Genomic DNA, 25,065 nt, shown 5'->3' on the forward strand with positions numbered 1-25,065 from the left:
GTGTAAACTCAATAGTCTTCTCAGGTCTTTTCTGAGCCTTGACCTGGACACACACCATCACCTTCTAATTTCCCTATATAAGCAGTTGTTTCCTCATCTTTAATGCCTGGCTCTGAAAGGGGAAAAAGTGAAAAATCAAGGGCGGGGGTAGGGGAGGGGGAGGGGAACCTACCATTTAAATCTCCCAAAGTCACTGCAGCCAGAGGGGGTTTGGGCTTGCAGCAACCAGGGGAGGTGGCAAGCAGTGCAGCTGTCAGTGATCAGATCACGGAGTCCCCCCCGCCCCACGTTTGGAAGACAGGGTCCTCTATGGCACACCCTGGCTTCACAAGGCTGTAGGCAAGCCGCTCCAGCCCACGTGCATGGACACTTGAGCCATTGGCCCCACGTGGCTACTTCACCACGTACTGGTTTTATTTTTTTTATTTTTATTTTTAAAAAATATTTTATTTATTTTTTGACAGACAGAAATCACAAGTAGGCAGAGAGGCAGGCAAATCACAAGTAGGCCGAGAGGCAGGCAGAGAGAGAGGAGGAAGCGGGCTCCACGCTGAGCAGAGAGCCCAATGCAGAGCTCAATCCCAGGATCCTGGGATCATGACCTGAGCTGAAGGCAGAGGCTTTAACCCACTGAGCCACCCAGGTGCCCCTCACGTACAGGTTTTAAAACTCAAATGGGGTTTTACACATAGGCTGTCCCTACTCGTGGGAAGCATCCTCCATCCCTGTCCTGGAGGGACCCAGTTCAGCCCAGATGGAGAGAGGTGACACCTGCCTGCTGCACCTAGACCTCGAGGGCGCACCTGCGGGGTACGGTGTGCAGACCGGAGGGCGGCCGTGAGAGGACATGGCTGTGCGTCGGGCTCTCTTGAGTTTAATACTGGGACTGCCATTTACTAGCTGTGTGACTGTGGCGCTGTCGTGTGACTCCTCCCAGCCTCGTCCCCTCGTTTGTAAAATGGGGGAAAGTACGAGCACCTGCTTCCTGGGCAAGCCCAGGGCAAGTTGTGAAATCCCCAAGAGCAGCTCGCTGGGACCCGGAGCTGCAAGCTATTGTCTCAGTAACCCTGAGAAGGAATAGCATTTGCACACTGAGGTCGTAGTTTTACAGAACGGTTAATGATATGCAAAACGTTCTTGATAGAAGGTTAAGTGCAAGCTACGCATTGACGATGACAGCGTTTGTTTAAAAATGTTCGGAAACTTGCGTAAGTAAAGACTGAGGAGAAGTGTATCGAGATAAGGGATTATAGGTGATTCTGAACAATCTGCTTTGTATGTTTCTTTGTATGTTTGTGTGTTTTCAAATTTTCCCCAGTGAGGCCATGATTACTTTTATAATCTTTGAAACAGGTTTTTTTTTTTTTTAAAGATTTTATTTATTTATTTGACAGAGAGAAAGATCACAAATAGGCAGAGAGACAGACAGAGAGAGAGATGAGGAGAAGCAGGCTCCCTGCTGAGCAGAGAGCCCCATGCGGGACTCGATCCCAAGCCCCTGGGATCATGACCTGAGCCAAAGGCAGAGGATTAACCCACTGAGCCACCCAGGCGCCCTGAAACAGGTTTTATGGAAACAAAAAATTCAGTGTGACTCAGCCGCCAAGGCTGCCAAGAAGGTTTATGCGTTCTTTGGTCGTGTTAGTGGGAATTGGGTGTCCAGAGTCAGAGGGACGCCCGCAGGGTGTGGTACGGGCCAGACCCTGTCGAGATCAGCATTCTGTTTTGCCCTGGGCAGAGGTAACCATGGGGACCTTAAATGTCAGGACCCAACAAAAATGTGCCAAGTGTACGAAGACCTTTAAATCTGAGGAAAGCAGGGACAGTGGCCTGGGAGCCGCTGGGGAGCCCCAGCCTGGTGGGAAGCCTGATGGGGGAGAGAGAGAGGGACACAGAGATAGGGAGGGAGACAGACAGACAGATAGAGGGAGGGACAGCAATATCAGCTTGGGGAGGGGGCTTCTGTTGGAGTCCCCCGGCACTGGGACTCATTCATTGATCGTCTCATGCCTGCTGCCCGACACGTACTTCCAGACACGGTGCTTCCCTGCCCAACCTGGAGGTTGAGTCTCAGCCACTGAATTCTTATAGACCCTGCCCATTGCCCCGTGGTCCTTGGATCTGACCGATGGGTGTCCTTCCAGGGAGCTGGCAGACCAGCAGGAGGGGCAGAATTACCCCCCCTGAGCTGGGGTCCACTGCACCCCTGGGGGGGCCTCAAGCCCCGCAGTTGGACGACTCCCCCCAGACGAGGATGAACTTTACCCCCAAGGGCTCAGGCACAAGGGCTGGGCCTCCACCGCTGGCTGCGCCCCCGACCTGTGTGCAGAGGCTCTGTAAGTCAGAGTACATCTGTCCTTCCGCCCTGGCTGGTCGCCTAACCTGCCTTCCCTGGTAGCGATGCCCAAAAAGGTTTTCAAAGCAGTCTCTGCTTCTCAGCCTTTTCAAGCTGTTTCCTCACTTGCAGCCGAAGAGGTCCTGCATGATGCAAAACGACAGATGGCGGAGGCGGACAGGAGCTACAGAGAGAGGCTCCCGGGAGAAGGCGGCCTGTGAAGGACCTTGTGAAAGATGTGTGCCCTAGAGGCCCAGCGCCTTGGCCGGCCAAAGGCTGCTGTCCCTGCTGGCTCTCTCTGTCTCTCGGTCACTGTCCCTGTGGCTCTCTCCCATTTTCTCAGCCCCAGTGTCTGACCTTGGCCCCTCCTTTCAAGGTTCCTTCTCCACACCTCTTCCGCGTCCCAAGCCTCCAGAGAGACGTCCCCTCGGTCCGCCCACCCTCAGTTCACCTGCCCCAGCTTACCTGCCACCCTCCCATCCCGAGCTGCCCTTTCTCCCATCCGGGGGTCGAGCCCCCGCCCCATCCCAAGTCTTCAATGACAGACCCCCCCGAAGGGTGCTGGCCTCAGCTCCAAACCCAGGCTGAAGTCCCACCCGCTTCCCCCCCTTCTCGCTTCTCTACATCCCCTCAACACGCCCAGGTCCCTCACCTCCTGGATTGTTCTGGAATGTGCCTCCCAGCCTGGTTCTGATCTAGTCTCGGACTATCTCTTGCTTGACCGTTCTCAGACTTCCAAATGACCTCTCCGCCTCCAATCTTGTTCCTGCCCAGCCCACCCTCCTGGGGGAGATCGCACAACCCCATCGTACCTCTGCCTCCCCTGGAGGGGGGCCCTGCCAAGCGCCCCAACAGCCGAGAGTAAATCCCGAGACTGAGGCCGTGCGCCTCCCTGCCTTCACAGCCACACCGGTTCTTGCAGGTTCCGGCTCAGAGTGTGACATCTCTGTCCTCTGGGTCTCTGCTCAGGCCGTCACCCTCCGAGTCCTTCCCTGCCTGGTCCACTCTGCCTCGTCAGTGAGACAGACTTTTTCCCAGACCGTTCTTCACGGCCATCTGCACCCCGGCCACATCCAAGCACTTGCGGAGGAAGAGTCTCTACCTTTCCACATGGCTTCCGGTTATTTCCTCCGACATCCTGGCTTCCCACTAAGCTGCAGGTGCATCAAGGGCTGGGGACTCTGTACTGTGGCTTAGAGCCAGGGTGCCCCCATTTTCTGCAAATGCCCAAGGAACCCATGGGGTTCAGGAAGGAAGGAAAGGCCACCGAGCCCTGTGTGGCCGGGCCACCAAGGCATGGCGGGGTGGGCCGTGAGTGCCAGGACCAGGATGAATGCTCTGCGGGAGTTCCGCTGTTCCGCACCTGTCCTGGGTGCTAGGCTCTTCCTCCTCCCCCTGGACTTGGGGGCCGGGAGTTGCCCTTAGGGGTCAAAGCTGCCTGGTCTTCCGAGACGTCGCCAAACCTGGGACTTCCCTGTCCAGCCTGAGGGTCAGGAGCAGGTTGGGCAGCTCCCTCCAGCACAGAGAGGAGCTATCTTTCCCAGCCCGGAGCCGGAGGCGTCAGAGCAGAGTGGAGATGCATCACCCATTAAGTGCTTGCTCTGTTTCAGCCCTGGGAGGGGTCCCCCCGGGGTGGCAGAAGGAGCCCTGGGCTTCAGCCTAGCAAGGCAGCCAGCTGAGCAGGCCAGGAAACGGGTGCCGAGTAGCGAGAGCAGCCAGGCAAGCCCAGCTGTCCGGGAGCGCGGAAGTCGGCTGGGTGTTCTCCAGGCCCCGTTCTCACACGGCTTCTCTCCTGCGGCGGGAGGTCTGTGCCGATGGAGGAGACTGCTGGAGGCTAAGTACTTTCCGGGGCTGAGGCCGAGGGAAGCAAACTGCTGTCACAGTGTGTCATGGTGTGGCTTCCAGAGAAAGCCTCTCGGGAAGTGACATTTGAGCTGACACCTAAAGAATGGGACAGGATCAGCTACAAAAAGGCCATGAGAGGCAGACCCAGGGAGAGGCAACAGGAGGTGCAAAGGGCCTGAGGTTCTGGTCCTGTGGGAAAATGCGGATGCTAACACCTACCTGCGCTAGTCAGCTATTACCATAATGATGCTGTGTAACAAGTAGTCCTCGGACTCAGCGACTGAGCCCAGAACCAGTCTTTCTTCTCAAACTCAAGGGTCTCAGATGGCTATTGTTCGGCTGATCCAGGGTGGGCATGGGTGGACCGCTAAGCTCTGGGCTATGGGTAGCCTGGGTTTGGACTGAGTTCAGGTGTGCTGCACCTCTCTGTTCTGGGACACAGGCTGAAGATGTTCTGGGGGAAGCTCTTCTTACCTTGACAGGCAAGGAGCCAAACCACACCGACACATTTAATGGTTCTGTTTATGTTCTGTCCACTAACATTCCATTGGCCAACGCACATCATGTGGTCTAGCTCAGCTTCAGTGGAGGAGGTGCATCCTGGAGAAACGTGAATATTTGCTACATCATGTAAAAGATTGTCATGTTTCATGTTTGGATTTCCCCCTGAGGACAGTGGGGAGCTACTGAGGCTTTGATCAGAAGGGGTGATATTGTTTGATGGATTTTAGAGTGATCCTTCTGGAAGCACAGTTGAGGATGGGCTGGAGGGGGTGAGACAGGGGCATATCTCAGGCTGGGATGATGAGCAGGAAGTCACCATGGGAAAGGCAAGGTGGCGTGAATTCAAGAAACATTAAAAAGGTGGTCTATAGGATAAAGAGATGGAGTGTGGAGGGGAGGGAATTGCTCAGGACGGCTTCCTGGTTGTTGGCTTGGGGGACAGGGATGGGATGATGAGATCCTCCAGCTGGGGAGCACAGAAGGAGCAGGTGGCTGGGGCGAGGAGCAGGCTTGGACATGTTGGAGGTGAAGATCTTGTAGGACATGCAGGAGGATGGGCAGATCTTGCCCATTGGGAGGAGAAACTGGACATGGGACATGCATTTGGGAGTTATGTCAACAAAACTAGCCAGTGAAGGAGTCCTCAGTCATCCCAGTTTCCAGGGGTTGAAAGATGCTTTGCTGGTCTAAAGGAATTTTCAGTGGCGTACAATAACATGTGGCTGATGTCGCCAGTTCCTTTCAGCTCTCCATTCTCACATTCTTCTTCTAAACCGAACCCTGATATTATGTGGGGTAAAAGACTCCAGGCTCCAGCCTCCCTATGTAGCCAGTGAGTTGTAAGTGGGCGTATTGACTCTGAATTCTGGCTCAGTTCCTTAGAGCATAAGGCCATGCCTTTCTCTTCCTTTCTCTATCCTACAGCCTGGTAGTTAGATACGATGGCTGGAGCACAAGCAGCTACTTTGGGCTAGGAAGCTGGGAGCCATATCTTAGGTGGGGGCGATTAAAAGAAAGGCTGCATCTGGGACACCTTCATGGAGCTCCTATCCCAGCTCTGAGCTGCTTTTTACATAGAAACACATAAAACCTCTCTTGTCAAGCCGTTGTTATGTTTTTTCTGTTAAATTCAGCTGAACTTGGTCCTAATGAAAATACTATGATTCTGCGGTATTTGGTGAAGCTATAGCTTGCATCTGGGGGCATTTCCAGTTTGCCGCGCTCCGCATTCACCTCTGCGGGGCTGAAACGCCGGGGCCTGATGGAGCCGCCGGCGAAGGTGTGCTGCGCCACCTGGTGGACACACGGCACACAGCATCCTTTTCGTTGAAGGCACAACGCCGAGTTGGGAGCGGCTGTCTGGCTTTTACCAGCAGCGAGCTGCATCCGCTCGCTAATTTGATCTCAGCCTCAAGCCATCTTTTAGCCGGCGGCAAAGTGCGTGCTCCAGAGCCCTGAATGTCCGTGGACCTCCGGGAAGTCCAGGAATTCCTGAGTGTCCTGAGTCAGTCAGGTCTGATGTGCTCTGAGACGCCCCTGGGGGCTGATTCCAGCTGCCCAGGCTGGCGGTGCTCCCCCTCCCCCAGGTCGAGGGCTTCTGTACTAAATAAAGGGTTCCATGTGACCTCTCATTCTGCCGACTCTGGTCCCAGAGCAACAGTTAAAGCAGGAGAGGAGGGAGGGTGATGACTCACAGCCTTGCTGAGCAGGAAATGAACACCAAGGGAGCCTAACCTGGGAGCAGGCTGGAACAAATGGGTTTGCGGTCATTGGAGCTGTTGGCAAAGTGGGCTCCTGTGGGCGAGCTTATTAATGCTTCCTTCTGCTGACGGCTGGTTCGGACCCGAAATGGCCGGCACTGAGTTCAAACCGCAGAAACGAGTGTTAGAGTTTCAGCAGTTCCAGACATTTGGTGGCAAGACCCCTGGCAACTGGGCGCACAGGTGTATTCCCAGCGGGGTGTGTGACCCGTGCCCCTTCCTTTCTCTGGGCTCCCCTGGGTACATAGGGTGGCCTTCCAGCTCTGACCGTGAGCTGCTGCAGGGGCCTTTGTAATGAGCGTGACCCTAAGTCACGAAGGGAGGCAGCAGAGGCTTTTGGGAGGAGCACAAGGAAGAGAAGGAAGACAGTTTCTCCAGCTTTTAGCTCAGAGCCGGGGTGGGGGCAGGGGGAGCGCAAGCTGTTTTAGTGGTGGGTGGGGGGCTGGGGAGGCGGGTGCTGCATGGGCTGTGGTGGAAGGTAACAGACTGATGAGCGGCCCATAAGCCCCACCTGGGGCTGGGGAGGACAGGAGCGGGGAGCCCGAGTGGCCCAGGGTCACAGGGAGTGGGGCAGTAGCTGTTGAGAAGACTGAGCTGCAGGAGGAGATGAGATTGGGCTGGGGGCATGAGAAGCATCCCCAGTCCAGAAGCTTTGCGTCCAGGACTGGCAGGAAGGAGCTCAGAGCCAGCCTGGCATCCGGTGGCTGAAGCACTGGGTCTCCCAGGCTGTGGGACTCCCACAGATGCTCGGGTGTGTATTGCAGAGCTGGGACCAGGCCTGGCCCTGCACCTGCCCAGGGCTGCTGGGGTTAGAGTCCTACTTCCCGGAATCAGGACCCAGACCACCAGGAAGCCCCTGCTGCCTACCTCTTTTTCCTTTTTATTCTTAAAATGACAACGATGAGAAAGTTCTTAGAGGAAACTTCGTATCTGCTGGCTCAGAGACAAGGGTTTCTATGTGTCCTCGTTCCCGTGTCTCCCCAAAGCTGTCCTTGTACAGCTGAGGCTTGCTTTCCCTGAAAAGCCTCTAAAAGCAACAGGTTCTTCTTTCCCTGAATTTTCTAGCTTCCTCTGTGTTATATAAAGCAACTTGGTTCACTCAAGGCTTTCTCTATTTGCATCTCCACCTGGGAGCAGAGCAGCCACAAACAAAACCACATTCTGTTTTACTTGGGGAGGAAATGTGCTTGGGCTGGAGCAGGGGGGAGGCGGGTGGGGGTGTAAATCCTGGTTTTCTCTCTTCTTTTCTCTTGGTGGGATCTCTGTAGTCTTTTGCAAAGCAGGTTGGGGGCGGGGCGGGGGTGTCTCTTCCCACTCAGAACCCAGCCCTGTGCTTCTCCTTCTGTCAGTGCTCTCCTGAATCGACAGCTTTGCCAAGCCTGGCATGGGGGCGCCCGCCCGCGTTTCTTCCCAGGAAGAGCTGTGACTTTGGTCCTGTCTTGGGGGAAAATGCACAGGACCAGCCCCCTTTTCCTAGGGTCCGAGCCTCTGTCAGGTGTGGGTGGATGGATGTGTGTATAACAAGCGTCTGTCTCCTGGGGACATCTGCCCCTCTCCCCCATCCTCAAGAGAACACACAGAGAGATGTCTGGGCAGCTCTGAGAGCTTCCCCGTTGCTGACCCTATATGCTGGGGTCTTTGAACTGTCAGAGGACCTTGGGTCAGCCTGACATGCCCATGATCGAGGTGGAAAGATCTGCTCACCCCAATGGGTGCGGTCTGGGCTCCTCCTCCAGGAGATTCACCCCAAGGACCACTGACTGGATGTGACTTTGGGTCCAGATCACCCTGGTGAGCACCACTGGTCCTGTTTAACAAGGCTAAGAGCCAGTTTACTAAGCAGTTGGAGCTCAGTGGGGTGCAAAGTGGAAATGGAGGGTCCCCTCTTCATCTGCTGCCTTTCGACTTGTTCCACTGGTTCGGAGACCCTCCCCTGGCCCCTCTCCTCTGTTCTGTCACTCTGGGGACAGGGCCTGTAGCTGGGGTTCCACCAGTGGGAAGCCCTGGTGGGAGACTGAGTGGGGAGGGAGAAGGGGGGTCTTTGTTCTTCTCTCTCTCCAGCGGGGTCCAGCGGTCTGCAGGGCTCCGACTTCCACCACTGAGCCTGGCTGCTGGGTCTTTTCCTCTCACTGTCCCAGCTCCTGGGCTGGAAGATTTTCCCTGTTATGGACGGCTGGTTCTTTCATCCTGGCCTTAATCACCATGGGGGCACATTCTGCCATTGCCTTTTGATTATGTGATTATGTTCAGGTATTAAACAGCCCCATCAAGTTAATTTAAAATTTCTGCTGGACATCCAGTTCTAAGTTTTCCCCTCCTTCCTGTTCAGCCTGACCCCAGGTCCAAGGGTCCTGGCCTGGGGATGAGTCAGGGTGGGTTCCCCTCCCTGCCTGCTCTTCTGCTCAGGCTCCTGGGGGCCAGGCCAAGGTGGGATGGGGATGGAGTGAAAGTTGCGCTACTGTTGTGGCCTGTTCTGGCTGTCCTTGGGCTCTAGATGGCAGGTGGCGATGGCAATGTGAAACCCATTGGTTGAGAACCAGGTAGAGAGCAGTGAGCTGTACGGGGACCCTCTCCTCCTGGGTGAGGGGCTTATCTGCAGAGAGCAGGAAACTCGTGGTTGGAGCTTTGGGGTCATGTGATGCTCAAAGATGTCAGAACAGTACACAAAATTCTAGGTCTTATAATACACGGGGTCTTACGTGCTCAATGTTGTCAGCTTTGGGCTCTGCAGAACATCCATAGACACCAAAAAAGGCCCGTTCTCTTGGGACTTTTCTGGTCCTTGCTCTCATCGTTCTTTTTAATGAATTAACTACTCCTGCGGCAAGGGCCCGGGCATCTGCTCAGGCCCACGGCCAAGTGTAAATCTGCTCGGTTATGTCTTGGCCATACATGCTTCAGGCGATGACCTGCCTTGTCAGCCCAGAGCCTCCTGCCGGGTCACCGACGTGGAGCTGTGTCACTGTCCTGCTGACATGCCTTGCCTCTTTGATGTGGATTGCTTCCCAACCGCGCCTGGGAGTTTTAGTGTCGAAGCAGAGCAAATCCGCTGTCCGGCTCTTCCGGGGAATTTTCCATGTCAGGCACTGTACCTTTTTGACTCCAGATTTTCCACTTGGTTCTTTTAGTTATTAATTTTAAAATATTTTATTTATTTATCTGAGGCGGGGATGGGCAGAGAGACAGAGACTCTCAAGCAGATTCCGAGCCCAGTGCAGAGTCTGATGTGGGGCTGAATCCCATGACCTGAGATCGTGACCTGAGCTGCCACCAAGAGTTGGATGCCCAACCTACTGCACCACCCCGGCGCCCCTCCATTCGTTTTTTTTTTAAATAGTTTCCATCTCTATAGTGATAGTCTCTGTTTGCTGGGACTTGTCACAGCCTCATTTACTTTTTCAAGCATGTTTCCTTCTGCTCTTTGGAGGCACTTCTAATGGCTGCTTTGATATTTTTGCTAAGTTCTCCATCTGGGACCCCTCATGGATAATTTGTTTTCTGCTTCCCCCTTGTGTATGGGGGTTACTCTTTCCTGTTTCATTGCGTGTCTCATAATTTTTTGTTGTTGTTGAAAACTGATCCTTTTAGATGATATTCTTTTTGTTGTTGTTAACCTGTGGGTTAATAATGGAATTTGCCAGATATTAGAATGATGTTAGGATATAGGATACTCATGATAGGCATAACTCAAGGAAAGTAGGATGAGGGAAAAAAGAGAATTTTTAAAGCACAGTGAACAGCTTCTCCAGTAAGGCTGAAGGTTAATTAAAAATAAAAAGTTTCCAAGCAAATGTGTTTCCTGGCTCCCCTTCAGAAGAAGTTATTGTCTACTGAACTACTAACCCTTCTTACAAAGATTAGATTTTTCCCCCCCTAGTGCTAAAAAATTTGCTCTCTTCCTTTTTCTGTTATGGACGTTCATAACCTTTTGTGTTTTAGTAGTTCCAGAGCTTTGAAACAATGCTCAGATAATTTCAAAAATTTAAGAAAATGGCTAAGATAAAAACTGTCGCTATTTTAAATATCGTATCCGTTGTTACAAAATGCTGTGTCCAATTCCTATGTTTGTCCTAACGGTGTTCAGATGAAAAGCTTAAGATTCACCTTCTCACTGCCGTACAAATAATAAAAGTTATTTCAGTGGGTTCCTGGAATATTGAGGCCAGTGCAAGTTTGGTTTGCTTGGCTAATATCCCTGGGCACCAGGGAACCCCCACCGCAGCCGTGCCTTCCCACCAGATTCCAGGGTAGGAACAGGCCATCAGAACAATGGCGGAGGAAAGCAAGGTCACAGTGAAGGTTAGCTAGGGGTGGGCCCCCAAACCTAATGCGCGAGCCCATCTAGACGACGGTAGATAAAGGAGGTGGGGGCTTGTTCTGTGAGCCCCTCTCAAGTCCAAACTCAAGTCTCAGATAGTTCCACCAGCCGGGTGCGTGGTGAGGAGATGGGGGAATCGCGGCCACCCCGTCTGGGTGGGTGATCAAGAGGAACAGGAACAGGAGGGATGCGCCAACTCCCCCAGCTGGGAAGGGCACCAAGTCTCCATTCAGAAGTGTCATGCAAAGGAAAGAGAAAACCAGCCACATCTGTGGGCGGATTATTTCCCCCCCTGGCTTCTCTTGGGGATCGGAGGAGAAGGTCTGGGGACCGGTAGGAAGCCAGGAGGAAGCAGCCTGCCTCATCAGTTCCAGCCTGAACAACAAGGGTCCCTCCCTTCCTCCCTCCCTTTCTCTTCTAAAATTTAAATTTACCTTTTTTCAAATGGGTAGTACATTCTCAGGATTAGGGAATGGAAACAATTCAGCAAAGGCGAGGCGGGGAGGCAGTGCGATCCCCAGGCCTTGCTTTACCTTGAGGACTCCTGCTTCCTCCCCTGGGTGGTCCACCTCCCCCATGACCTTGAGGCGCTACTGTTGGAATGTGTATGTCACCCCCTCCCCCACCAAACTCCTATTACAATCCCAATACTCAACCTCATTAGGACTTGGGCCTTTGGCAGGAGTTTAGGTCAGGAAGACAGTCTCCCTCTCTGGGGTGTCTACATCCCGAAGCTCTTTCCCCACCAGTGCAGAGATGTCCCCGGCTGTAGGATCACCTGGATGACATTGTGTGGCTGTACCGTTGTTTATTCAGACCCGCAGGTCTCTCTGGTAGATGGACGTCTGGGTGGCCTCCAGACTCCGCAGTCCCTCACTGCTTGCTCATGTCTTTCCTCTGTTTGTAGGGAGACGTCTGGGGCAGAGTCCCCGGAGCCGGGTCAGTGGGTCGCAGGGTAGAGGATGCGTGGTTTTGCCCGTTTTCTGCAGCATCCTCCTATGGCCACACGACTCTGCCTGCCCCTCAGTGACATCCCAGAGTCCCCACAGACCCCAGAGAGGGAGCTGCTCATCTGTTTTTTGCAACCAATCTGACAGATGAATCTAGTGCTTCCAGTGAACGGCACTTGCCTTCGTGATAGAAGTCTTTGCTGGGGTGGAGTCGGCCAAGGGGAAGGAAGGTCAAGGCTACCTGCTTTCTCATCTGGGTGTGTCCTCCCCCCAAGAAGCAGCACACGGAGCTGAGCCCTGAGGGCTTTATTGTCTGTCCCTGGGGGGGGGCACCTGGGCTTCTAGGTGGGTTACTGGGGGCAGAGGGTCCTTCATACAGGTCGGTAGGTTCCGCTGTAGCTAAAAGGGTCGGGCATCAAGCAATCCCTGTCCTCCTCCTTCCAGCGCTGGATGTAGTTGGGGCCGCTGTCCCGGGGCCACACGATCACGGGGTCTCTGGACGCCAGGGATGGGTCCTCAGGGAAGAAGTTGAAAGGCCGGAGCAGGAAGCCCACGGAGTTTCCGGGTGTGGCGGTGTTAGGGATGTCCTCGGAGTGGGGGATGTGCAGGAAGCCCACAGTGACCCAGGCCACCAAGTCCTGCGGGAGACAGGGATGGGCAGGCGCTAGGGAGGCTCAGAGCGGGAGGGGCGGGCAACCTCCCCCCGCCCCGTGTTTAAGGAGTGGAGAGACCTCTGAGCTCCCCCTCCACCCGGGACCCAGCACTGATCTGATCTCGGGCTCCGGCTGGAGCAAGGCAGAGCCAGTACCTTTTCTCTCTCTCTCTCTCTTTTTTCCTCTTTTTTATTTATGTGAGAGAGAGAGAGAACGGGCACACACACGTGCGAGCTGGACGGGGGGGACAGAGGGAGAGGGAGAATTCAAGCAGACTCCCCACGGAGCACGGACCCTGACGCAGGGCTCGATCCCACGACCCTGAGATCATGACCTGAGCGTAAATCAAGAGCCAGACACTTAACCAAACGGCGCACCCAGGTGCCCCTCAGTACCTCGTTTTCAATGTTCTCATTGTTTCGAAGAAACTCCTCGAAGACCACAGGTGGGTCCCAGGGGTCGTTCTGGTTGTAGATGCTGCTGCTGCACACCTCAGAGTCCCGGTACTTGGTCACGGCGAGGGGGTACCTGCCCAGAGCGGGAGCCTGGTGGCTCTGGGTGCCAGGGGGCCTCTCAGCCCTTTCAGAGACACCCTCAGGGTAAACGATGAGGGAAAGATACTGTCTTCCTCTTATGGTGAGATCATCTCCGGGACGTCAGCCAGACTCACCAAATGTCAGCTGAGGCTCAGGTGCTCCGTTGTTCGGTGCTCTGCTCCCCTCCCCCAACACAGAGCCAGAGAACACACACTCGTGTTCCCAGGCCCAGATATACCACCACGGAGACCCAGATCTCATAGACAGACACACGGACACACAGAAATCCATGAATACTGGCCCTCCCCCGCCTCCCAGGCCCCCCCCTTACCTGGCCCAGGTGACAGCCTGCTCCTTCTGCCAGCCCACGGGCAGCACCTGGTCGGCCATGGAGTGGATCTGGAGCCGGTAGCTGCGCCGATGGCCCCAGCGGTTCTCCTCGGGACTCGCGAAGAGCAGGTACCTGGGCAGAGGCTGTCCGAAGCGGAAGGCCGCCTGGCGCTCCCGGCGGTAACTTGTCTGCTTCAGGGTTGGCTGTACCAGGTGGTGTCTGGGGCTCCAGGGGTTGGTGATGTTTTCTAGTTTCATCTGCAGGGTCTGGAAGCTGTTCTTGGTGCCTGCGGGGGTCCAGGAAGGAGGGCAATGAGAAGGAAGCCCCTTGACCTGAAATACCCTCATTTCTGGGCTGGGATCTCCATCCCAGAGCTCATCCAAGAGCAGACCATCAGGAGTGGGGCGAAGATGATGTTGGGGGTACGCACTGGGTAGACAGAAGGAATGAAAGCCAAAAAAACAAGAGAGGAGCTAGAAGACAGCTCAGAGTCAGACCTGTTCGGACAGCTAAAGCCTCTCATGATGTCCCCGCCATGTTTCACGGTGACACCATTAATCCAGGAGACAATGGGTGTTGCAGACGACATAGCCTTAGGCAGCCACATTTCTTACACTCCTAGGCATTGTTCCCCAGCCCCACCTGTGCACCTGCCCCATCCATCCCTGCAGGGGTCAGGGATCCCCAGGGCCAGACCAGAACCCACTGGCTGCATCCAGGGCCAAGGACATGCTGGTCACTTCCACCGTTCTCAGGGGCACGCGGTGTCTGCACGGTCATTTGCAGAGAGGCAGGCTAGGCTCCTGATTCTATGCCTCCGGGAAAGTTTCCACACCACCTCCCCCTGGAAGGCAGATGTTTGGCTGGGAGGGCGCTTCCGACCCCAGGTCCTACCTGCCACGTCCAGGTCCACGCGGTAGTGCACTAAGTGGGTGTGCATGTTGCCCAGCAGGTGCGTGTGCAGGCGGGTCCCGTAGCGCAGCCCTTCGGGGGTGTAGAAGGTGGCGTGCACATAGCCAGTGGCGTGCATCTTGGCCTCCATCACCCCGTTGGGGTAGAAGATGAAGTCCCAGATGTAGTCATAGTTGTAGACCGTGGACGTGGTCCGCAGCACCAGCACCTGGCCTTTCAGTCCCGCATAGAAGTTGAAGCCGCCACTGAAGTTGGAATTAAAGTGTCTCCGAAGCGGCACTCCCGTGGGCATCTCAAAGATGCAGAGGGCGCGGGGGTAGCGCACGGGGTCATCGGCGTCGTAGTGGTGGAGGGCGTCCAGGAAGGTGGCCGTGTCCGGGCAGTCGATGCCGGGCGCTAGCTCGTGCGTGACGCTGCCCAGCCCCCAGCCCACGTCGATGTAGTTGGTCTGCATGCCCGCGGGCGTGTGCCCCCCGTACAGCGCCACGGCCTCCTGCACGCTCACTTCGTAGGCCACGCGCTCGCCGCCGAAGAGCACGTTGAGGACCTGGAGCCCCGAGGACGAGCGCAGGCGGAAGGACACGCTCCAGCCGCCGTAGAACACCGTGCTGCCCTCCAGCCTGTAGCGGCGACCTTGGGGCTGGACCAGGCGGGGGCCGTTCCAGGGGCTGGGGGTGGGGAATTCCCCGCGAGGCTTGTAGGAGGAGAAGAGGGGGGTTTCCTCGGTGCCGGCCCCGCCCGGGCCCTCGGGGGGCAGGTCCTCCAGAACCACGGCGTCCACCTGCCCCTCCTCGTACTGCCGGGCCAGCTCCTCCGGGCTGGGGTAGAACTTGCCGTTGTACCAGACCAGCTCCACCGTCCAGTCCTGCGTGTTGGTGCTGCCGTGGTCCAGGAGGAGCTCCAGCCCCGTGGGGTGCAGGAAGTAGCCCTCCACGAAGCGCTGCAGGATAAACCACGAGCGGCGCTGGCCGGAGCCCACGCCGCGGGGCGCCACGTCCGTGAAGGTCAGGCAGCGCGAGTGGCAGTCTTGGAAGGAGAAGCCTGTGGTATCAAGAAAAAACTGATGCAGGGGCTTGGTGGCCTTCTGCAGGGCCTGGGCCAGGAGGGCGTACTCGGCCCCGGTGATGGGCCTGGAGGCCCAGGTGGTGCGGTGCCCCGGCCTCGGGGGCAGCTCTCGCATGTAGTAGGGCCGTGGCAGGGGCCCCACGGCGAACTCGGTGACGTTGGGATGCTCCTGGGCTCCGAAGAAGATGACCGCTCGGGCCTCGCGGGCGGGAGGCCTCCCGCCTTTGTCCAGAAATTTCAGTACGTGTTGCTTCTTGGGCAGCAGCATCTCAATGAGGAACACGGAGTTCTTGGCCATGGTGGGCGCTCTGGAGGGCTCCAACCTCAGCTCCTCCCGTGACCAGAGGAAGCTGCGAACGGCCTTCAGCTCTTGGGCGCTCAGGTCCTCGAACACCCCAGCCTTGCTGTGCAGGGTCCTCGAGGGGTACTTGGCTGTGGCCGTGGCCTGCAGCACCAAGATGGCGGCCACGGCCCAACCGAGGGCCAGGGTGGCTGGCCGCATGGCTCTGGAACGCAGTAGCAGAGGTGAGCTTAGTCAGTTTATGGGAGGAATTGGGTTTCCACTAGGCGGGAGCCTTGGACAGCGAAGCGCCGCCCTCGGCGTGGTGGTTTTCCTACAGACTCAGCCCTCGAGCTGGAGGCCCTAACACTGTTCAGATCTGTGCTTCCCATCGGTTTTTTAAAAAGGATTTTATTTATTCATATGACAGAGAGAGAGAGAGAGAGCACGGGCAGGGGGAGCAGCAGGCAGAGAGAGAAGCAGGCTCCCCGCTGAGCAGGGAGCCCGATGTGGGGCTCGATCTCAGGTCTCTGGGGTCATGACCTGAGCTGAAGCAGCGGCTGAGCCAACTGAGCCACCCAGGTGCCCCCTTCCCACTGATTTGAATTCTGCTCTCTCCTTACTTGTCTGCCCACCTCCAATACTCCTGTGCATTTTCTTGGCTGTACAAACTCATTTTGCCTTTCTCTATGTATTTTCTCAGCCCAATTAATGAGACAGTAAGGACCACACGTTTAGAGCAATGTCCACCTTCTACGAAGCACTCAGGAAACGCTAGCTACTCTCTTTTTAAAGTCAACTATGAAGATACGGTCTGTGATGCCAACACGTCAAAAAATGCAAGCGATGTGAAGTAATTGGTCTGTGATTAGTCTGTAGTCCTGTGGCTTTGAGGACAAGCATGGGGTGGCCAGAGGGTTCGGGAGCCTCTCTGGTGGGGCCTTCCAGGTGTGGCTGCTTGACTATTCAAACAGTGGGGAGCCATCTCAGGAGGCGGGGAGATGCCCTTCCCCTTCCACTTTGGGGGGCTGTAGACAGGGTCTCTGTTTCATTTTCCCACCCCCAGGGCTGCCAACACGATCCCTTCTGGCTGTCCTGTCTCCTCCACTGGCCCCGGTGGGAAGTCCCAGGACTCCTATGACCTTGTGTTCTCTAGCCCGAAGGGCATGGGGGCACTTAGGGGCTGCTGGCACTTAGAGCCAGTAAAAGGATATGGGGTGAACTCGTGTTCTGCTATTAAATTTTGCCGAGCCTCCTTTAAAAACACACACACACAAAGATTCTGCTTTTGAGAGCATTTCTAGGATCACAGCAAAACGGAGAAGATGCAGACATTTCCCAAGAACCTCCCACCCCCACTCACACACCACTCCCCAGTGAACAAATCCTTCTCCAAAGTGGGACTTTTGTTACTATCTATGAATCCAGGCTGACACATCATTGTCACCCAAAGTCCGGAGGTGCCATTAGGCGTCAGTCTTGGTGGTGAACGTCCTGTGGGTTTGACAAATGGACCGTGACGTGCGTCCATATTGATGTATTTATATTATATTTATATTTTTTGTATTTATATTTATATTTATTATAGGATCATACAGAGCAGTTTTTCTGCCCTAAAAATCCTCTGGGCTCTACCCGTCCACCTGTTCACCCCTCCCTCCCCTCCAACCCCTGATAACCGCTGATCTTCTTACTGTCTCCATAGCTTTGCCTTTTCTAGCATGTCCTACAGTTGGAATCACACAGATTCAGCTTTTCCAGATTGCTTTTCTCACTTAGTCATATGCACTTAAGTTCCTCCATGTCTTTTCGTGGCCAGGATCCCTGTTTTACAATCTTGTAATTCCAAATTTCTTTCTGCTTTGCTAAGGAGATGTGCAGGAGGTTTGTGATTCTATTAACCTGAACTTGGCTCTTCCTTTCACGTTTACCTCTCCTAGTACAGTCTTTATTCCAAAGTCCAAGCAGGCAGCAGGCGAGGTGGACGATGTTGGTGAAGCCACATGAGGAGGGAGAACTTGGCGGCTAGCGGGACCACACATGAAATGTGCCTTCCTGCCCACGTCTCATCCCCAGCACCCCAAGAATGGCGTCCAGGCCCTGGCTATGCCTTTCCTGTCTCACGCCTGGGTAGTTTAGACCTGCAACGCAGCGTGCTGTGCCCTGGAGTTCTTCCCTCTGGGTTCCCACCCCTTGCGTCCTGGCTCCCCCCCACTCCGTGTCTGTGTTTCCCCTTTCCCTCCCTCCAGCCCCCCGTCCACCGCCCCCAGTACCCCCCATCAGAACTCACCTCTGTGGTCTGCTCTGGGCTCACCTCTGCTGCCAACCTTTGTCTCTGACCCTTTGAGCTTTATGGCTCTACTGACCCCGCCCTGGAGGGAGGGACAGGGTGAGGCATGGGCTGACCAAGGAAGGCGACCCACAGCTCAGGGGCTCCCCAGTGGGCAGGGGCATGAAGGAGTGGATGGGGGCTCTGGCTGCTGCGGTCTGAGGGGCTCCTGTTACCCCTTTGAGGTACCCACATCTGGAAACTCCCCTGTCCTTCACTGCTTTAGCGACCAGGGTCCACTTCTGTTTTCCCTCTGATTCCCTCTCCTCCCCCCGCAGGGGCATCATCTTCCGAAAGAATTGCGTGTGGTGCTTCCTGCCTCAGGCTGCACGGTGCCATGATCTGTTAGAGAGGGCGGCGAGTTGCAGAGGCCAGAGATAAACATGACGGCGCCTTTACCAGCAAGTAGCTTCCCCTAGAACAGATTGCAGGGCAGGAGCTGGGGCTGGTGCAGATCAACAGCAACACCCACAACAGAGGATTTGACCCACGTGTAGAAAAGGGAACCAGAGACAGAATGGCTGGGGAGAGGGAAGCCACTGCTATAGGCAGAAGGTCTTCTTAGCCATCGCTGTGGGGAAAGGAGGGAGGAACCGGCTGGGGACAAAATCAGTCCGGACGGCTGGGGCTTTGGCTCAGAGAAGGGGAAAGAAGGGAAACCGGGAGGCAGGGGTGGGGGGTGCAGCACTGCAAGTCGTTTTGGTATTTAGTGGCTGCTAGAGGAAGGAAGGAGAAAATATTAGTTCATCCGTTATCCTTTTGCGGTTGCAAAAGGCCTTTGACGTCTTCAAGGAAGAGGATTAGCTTTAAATGCTAAGATGATGATTTATATAATGACTTCGCTTACATCCTTCCCCCTTCACTGGTCTGAAGGGTTGAGACTTGATTAGTCTCCCTGAGGGGCTCACCAGCTCTTGAGGATGAGACTTGAGGACGCTGGATCCGAAGAGAGTTATAGGAACAACTTGACCTTGAGAAGCGCAGCCTGTTCCTGTTCCACAAAAGACATCATATCCAAGATATGGAGTGAGGACAGATCAGGGGAAGATACTTGTGATGATTAGAAGAGAAAGGGACCACACATAAAGGAATGAAGCCGGACCCTTAGCTTGCACCATACACAAAAATTAATTCAAAATGGATCGAAGACCTCAATGTAAAAGGCAAAACCATAAAACTCTTAGAAGAAAATGTTGGAATAAATCTTTTCGACCTTGGGTTTAGAAGGGATTCTTAGCCAGGACTCAAAAGCACAAACAACTGAAGGAAAAACACAAATTGGACCTCCCCCAAATTATAAACTTCTCTATTTCAACGGACACCATCAAGAAAGTAGAGACACCCCACACAATACGAGAAACTATTTGCAAATCATATATCTGATAAAGGACTTGTCTGTAGAATATATAAAGAACTCTGACAACTCAATAATACAAAGAGAACACAATGAAAAAATAGGCCAAGGATCTGAATATGTATTTCTCCAAAGAAGAGGCACAAGTGACCAAAAAGCCCTTGAAAAGGCTGTTCACCATCATGAATCATCACGGAAATGCAAATCAAAATCCCAGTGAGCTGTGACGTCACATCTGCCCGCACGGCTAACGTCCACGAGTCAGACAGCGAGTGTCGGTGAGGATGGGGAGAAATCCGAAAGCTCACACGCTGCTGGTGCGAACGCAAGTGGGGCGCGCGCTGTGGAGAACAGTCTGGCACGTCCTCCAGCAGTTCCACACAGAGCTGCCGTCTGATCCAGCCACTCCATCGCCAGGCAAGGACCCAAGAGACACAGAAACAAGCCTCCGCACAGAAACTTCTAACAGAGGCTTGGCACAGAGGTGGAAAAGACCCAGAGGTCCTTCACCGGAGGGACAATAAACGGTGGAATGTTATCTGGCATTAAAACAGTTAAGTACTGACTCACGTTACAGTGTGGATGAACCTGAAAACCATTCTCCAGGGGCCACCTGGGTGGCTCAGTGGGTTAAGTCTCTGCTTTCAGCTCAGGTCATGATCTCAGGGTCCTGGGATCGAGCTCCACATTGGGCTCTCTGCTCAGCGGGGAGTCTACTCCCCCCCTTCTCTCTCTCTGCTTGCCTCTCAGCCTACTTGTGATTTCTGTCAAATAAATAAATAAATAAAATCTTTTTTAAAAAAGGGAAAAAAAGACTTACTCTTAAAAACAAAACCAAACCCATTTTCCAGGGCCACCTGGCTGCCTCAGTCTGTTAAGTGTCTGCCTTTGGCTCAGGTCATGTTCTCGGGGTCCTGGGATCGAGTCCCGCATCGGGCTCCCTGCTCTGCGGGCAGTTTGCTTCCCCCTCTCGCTCTGCCCCTCTCCCTGCTCATGTGCTCTCTTTCTCTTCCTCTCGGTCAAATAAATAAATAAGATCTTGAAAAAAAGACATTTGTTCAATGAAAGGAGCCAGTTAGGAAATACTGCATATTATATGATCCCACTTAAATGAAATGTGCAGAGCAGGCTAATCTACAGAGACAGAAAGCAGGTTAGCGGTCGCCCAGGGCTGGAGATCCTGGGTAGGAGTGATAGCTCATGACGTGGAGTTTCTTTTTGAGGGGATGACCGTGTCCTAAAATGGACAGTGGTGAGGGTTGCTCATTTCTGTGACACATGAAAGTCCGTCGATTCCTCGGTGGATTGTATGATATGTGAATAACTCCGGAGAGCTGGGCTTTTTTGTTTTTTTAAAGCGAGAGGGACTCTATCTAGAACACACAAGGAAAGCCTACAAATCAGCCAAAAAGAGGAAGCCATCCCACTGGAAACATGAGCAAAGAGTCTCAAGGCCACTTACACCGAGGAAACCACGAGGGCTGAGGGCACAGGAGGAGATGCTCCCATGTGGTGACTATTAGAACAAGGCCGTTGTTCGACAAGATCTCATTTTACAGCCACCGCGGGCAGAAACGAGAAAGCTAGATGATACCCAGCGCGGGCTGCGATGCAGTGAGATGGGAAGTTCAAGCCCGGCTCTCGGGGAGGCAGGCCGAGGGTCTGGCTGTCTGGAGGGCCGGCCCAGCGTGTGGGCCCCGAGCCAGTCGGACACCCCACAGGACTGAGTCATGCTGCTTCGGACGTGTATGGCAGACAGATTCTCACACGGTGGCACCCGATGGGATGCAGACACGCACCGTGGTGGAGCTGGGGAGCCGGAGCCCGTCCAGGGGCCCATCGCCAGGCCAGGGAGCCAGTGCGGCGGGCAGTGCACACCACAGATACAAAAAAAAAAAGGATGTGCACTAATACGTGAGAAATTCTGCTGGGGAAGGGTGGGAATACACACATACGTGCACGCACACATATGCATACACACATGTGCACACAGGTGCACACAGGCACCTTTGTGCCTCCACGCATAGATGCACGCATAAGAGGACAGGGAGGCCTGGTGTGGCTGGTGATGCTTAGGTGCACGCATTGAGGTGCACGCTGAATTCTGCAGCGGATATCTAGTAATCCATAGCACAGGGGACTGAGAGGGAAGCTGAGAGAGGCTGCAGGTTTTCACTCCAGGGTGGAGATGGCTCGGGAGCAGGACCCACAGCAGGTGCCCCACCAAGGGGGTCGGGAGGAAGGGTCTCCCACGTCGGGGAGGAAGGGTAGTTTTGCATGCAGGCAGGGAGGTGGGACACCCAAGCTTGGATCTCACTTTTTTTTTTTCTAAAAGATTTTATTTATTTATTTGACAGACAGAGATCACAAGTAGGCAGAGAAGCAGGGGGAGAGGCGGGGGAAGCAGGCTTCCTGCCAAGCAGAGAGCCCGATGTGGGGCTCAGTCCCCAGACCCTGAGATCATGACCCCAGCCAAAGGCAGAGGCTTAACCCACTGAGCCGCTCAGGTGCCCCGGATCTCACTTTTTATTTAAAGGAGCACCGAACGAGTGCTCTGAAAGGGCAGTAAGATTCAAGGTAACCCAGAATAAGTGCGACATGAGCTGTGCCCGAAGGAGCATCCTGCCTGACGTCGGCAAGAGATGCCCCTCAGGACCGAAAGCTTGTCCAGGTCTGGGGCTCTGTCTCCTCTGTCCCGTGTTTCCAGGCCACCATAGCCAAGCACCATAACCTGGGGGCTGAAAACAACAGAATACTTTTTTCTTACAGTAGTGAAGGCTGGTAATCTGACATCAAGTTGTTGGCGGGGCAGGGCTCCCTCTGAAGGCCCTGGGGGTGGGGTCTCCTTGCCGGCGTCTTCTAGCTTCTCATGTTGCTGTCCATCCTTGGCGTCCCTGGTTCCTTGCCTGGTAGCCCCATCACCCTGCCTCTGCCCCCGTGGTCCCACGATGTTCTCTGTGTGTCTGTGTCTCTGTGTGTCCCTCCTCTTCCAAAGAAAGACACCAGTGACTGACTTCAGGACCTGCCCTACTTCATCTTAGCTAATTACAGCTATGGTGACCCTATTTCCAAAGAAGGTCACAGTCTGCAGTTCCGGGAAGGATATGAAATCTGGGGGACACGATTCAACCCTGCACAGCCTCTTTACATGTCCCACCTTGCGCGTGCGAGTCCTCGGCACGTGAGTGAATTCTGAGCCCGGAGCGCTGGGTGGCCGACCTGCAGGTTCCCAGAGAAGAACCTGCGTGGAGGAGGAGGGGGCCCTGCGCAGGGGCAGGTGGGAGCAGAGCCACAGGACTGAGACGGGCCGTGTGTTCCCGTGACCCTGAGCAGGGCGGGTTCTAGGTGGAATGGAAGGCGGAGGGGGGAGACTCCCTGGAGGGCAGGGACAGGGTGAGGGCCGTGCTGTGCTGTGCTGTGCTGCAGAAATGTGGGGACAGGGCGGAGGCTGAGCGGGTGCCGCGGACACCACGGGGGTGGAGAAGACGGGCCTTTAAGAATGACCCCAAGGAAACAGAGACAAAGGGAACTTTTGGGGGCAGACGTTTTGACTCAGGTCGGGGAATGGAGGTGTGAACTTCTGGAATTCAGTCTTGTTGCTTTGCTACGAGCTCTTCTTCTAAGCTCCCCGTGCTCTGTCTGGCAGCCGGTCCCTCACTGTTGTGGGGTGACCTTGATTACTGAAGTCTCTCTATTCTTGGGGTTAATGATTGGTAACATTTACGATAACGCTTGGGCAAAGACTGTCCCTTACGTTCTGGGCCACCTGCCTCTCTTAAAGGGGCAGGACTTGGGGGATGATGTTGTAGGGAACAGAAGTCCAGTCTGGCGGGGGTGCAGAGTGATACAGGAAGCTGGATCCAGGGCCGGGGTTGGTAGGCCAGAGATCACAGCTCGCAGTTTTCTCATTAATAAATCTTGATATTTTGGTTTCAGAAAGTCACAGCACGCCAGAGATCACTAGAGGCCATCTAGAGAGGGGGATTGTTTCCACAGGAAAGCCAGAACTTCACGTGGGCCTGCCTCCCTGGCAGGACCCCTGCGCACCCAGCTGCGACAACCGAAAATGCCTTCAGACGTGGACCAGTACAGGCCCGTTTGCTTTACTGTGCTCCGCGGGGTTGCCCTTCCCCGACGGCCCGTGTGTCACACTCTGAAGGCTTGCCTCCAGCCAGTCCATTGGCGCATTTTTTCTAAAAGGCATTTGCTCACTTTGTGTTTCTGTGTGAGACTTTGGTAAGTCTCACAGTATTTCCAATGTTTTCATGATTGTCATATGTGCTACGGTGATGGGTGGTCTTGGCTGTTACTCCTGGAATCGTTTTGGGCACGTCACACGCTGCACCCACACGAGATGACGGATGTGACGGAGAGAGGTCGTGTGCATTCTGACGGCTCCACCGAACAGCCCGTCCAGCATCTCTTTCCCTCTTTCCAGCCTCCCTAGTCCCTGGGACGCAACACCACTGAAATCAGGCCAGTTTGCAACTCTGCAATGGCCTTTAAGGGTTCAAGTGAAAGGAAAATTCACAGGTGTCTACCTTTATTTATTTTTTTAAAAAAGATTTTATTTATTTATTTGAGAGAGAGAGAGAGAGAGAGAGCGAGCGAGCATGGGAGGGAGGGGCAGGGGAGAAGGAGAGAAAGAATCTCAGACTACCCACTGCGCACAGGACCTGATGCAGGGCTCGATCTCATGACCCTGAGATGGTGATGTGAGCCCAAATGAGGAATTGGATGCTTAATCAACTGAGCCACTCAGGCACCCCATATCTTTCCCTTTAAATAAAATGCTAGACATGAGTAAGCTCAGTGCCTTGCTGTTGGCCTGGAGACAGTGGCAGTGGTCTGCACAGGAGACCACACCAGCCAACCATTCCCTTAAGCCTAAACCTAATCCAGAGCAAGGCCCGGACTCTCTTCTGTGCTGGGACCGCGGGGAGGTGAGGACCTGCAGAAGGACCGTCTGCAGCGGGCCGGGGCGGGTTCAGGAGGCCCCAGGACGGAAGGCATCTCCGCAGCACCCAAGTGCAAGGGGAAGCGGCCAGGTTTCCAGACGATGTAGCTGCGACCACCGGTGACGGGGCCACCCTAAACCACTGGATTTCAGCGCAGCCGGAACAGCCTTCTCTTGGAAGAAGATGCCAGCTGGGACTCTCACAGCCCGAGAGGAGAAGGCAGCGCCCGGCTTCAGAGCTTCACAGCAGGCGACCCTCTCGCGAGGGGCTAACGCGGCCGGTGACCTGGAGCCGAAGCCAGTGCTCCGTGACCCTCTGAGACCCCGCGGCGCTGAAGAACCAGGCCAAGTCGGCTCTGCCTGGGCTCTGGAGATGCCACAACAGGGAAACCGCAGGAGACCAGAAGCAGGAGCGGAGCCCGAGGAGGGGACGCAGCTGGGGCAAGCTCAGGGTCAGACGGGACCGCACGTGGGGGGCTTCCTCGGGAGGAGCAGAGCGAGGGGCTTCCTGAGCTGCCGCTGGGAGCCACGACGGACGGATCAGAACACGACGGAGCCGCGCGGATGAAGCAGCGGCAGGGCTCGAGGGGGCGGACTCCAGCTCTGAAGGCAGTTCTGTGGGAAAAACGCCATTGGGCAGCACCGCCTGTCGCCGAGCAACCGTTCGGGACAGAAGAGCCATCGGTGCGACAAAACGCAGGGCCGCGCGGGCCTCCAGCGCCCAGCACCCCGACGGGTCAGCAGCCGGCAGCGCCACCGAGACCCGCCACCCACAGAAAGACCAACACGCTGAGAGCTCAGACAGCGTGTCACATGTTTTAGCAATAAAGTCTTTTTCAGTGAAGGCATGTACGTTGTCGTTTTAGGCACAGTGCTGTTGCACAGTTCACAGACTGCTTCAGTGCATGCAAAGAGCATTTGTGCCCTGGGAAACCA

At 55.0% G+C, this 25,065-nt stretch overlaps 1 protein-coding gene and 1 long non-coding RNA gene across 2 annotated transcripts in view; one reads left to right on the plus strand and one right to left on the minus strand.

Annotated features, from left to right (window-relative positions):
- The window catches only part of LOC132014857 (uncharacterized), a 65,466-nt gene that overhangs the window by 22,343 nt on the left and 18,058 nt on the right, over nt 1-25,065 (plus strand). The window lies entirely within an intron of this gene.
- AOC1 (amine oxidase copper containing 1) lies at nt 11,963-15,711 on the minus strand. The gene is made up of 4 exons (XM_059395560.1): nt 14,127-15,711; nt 13,233-13,518; nt 12,761-12,893; nt 11,963-12,350 (listed from the first exon to the last, which is right to left on the minus strand). The coding sequence occupies exons 1-4, from the start codon at nt 15,709-15,711 to the stop codon at nt 12,084-12,086; spliced, it is 2,271 nt and encodes a 756-aa protein (XP_059251543.1). The 3' UTR covers nt 11,963-12,083.

Source organism: Mustela nigripes, chromosome 4, assembly GCF_022355385.1.
Source record: "Mustela nigripes isolate SB6536 chromosome 4, MUSNIG.SB6536, whole genome shotgun sequence".
Classification (NCBI taxonomy): domain Eukaryota; kingdom Metazoa; phylum Chordata; class Mammalia; order Carnivora; family Mustelidae; genus Mustela; species Mustela nigripes.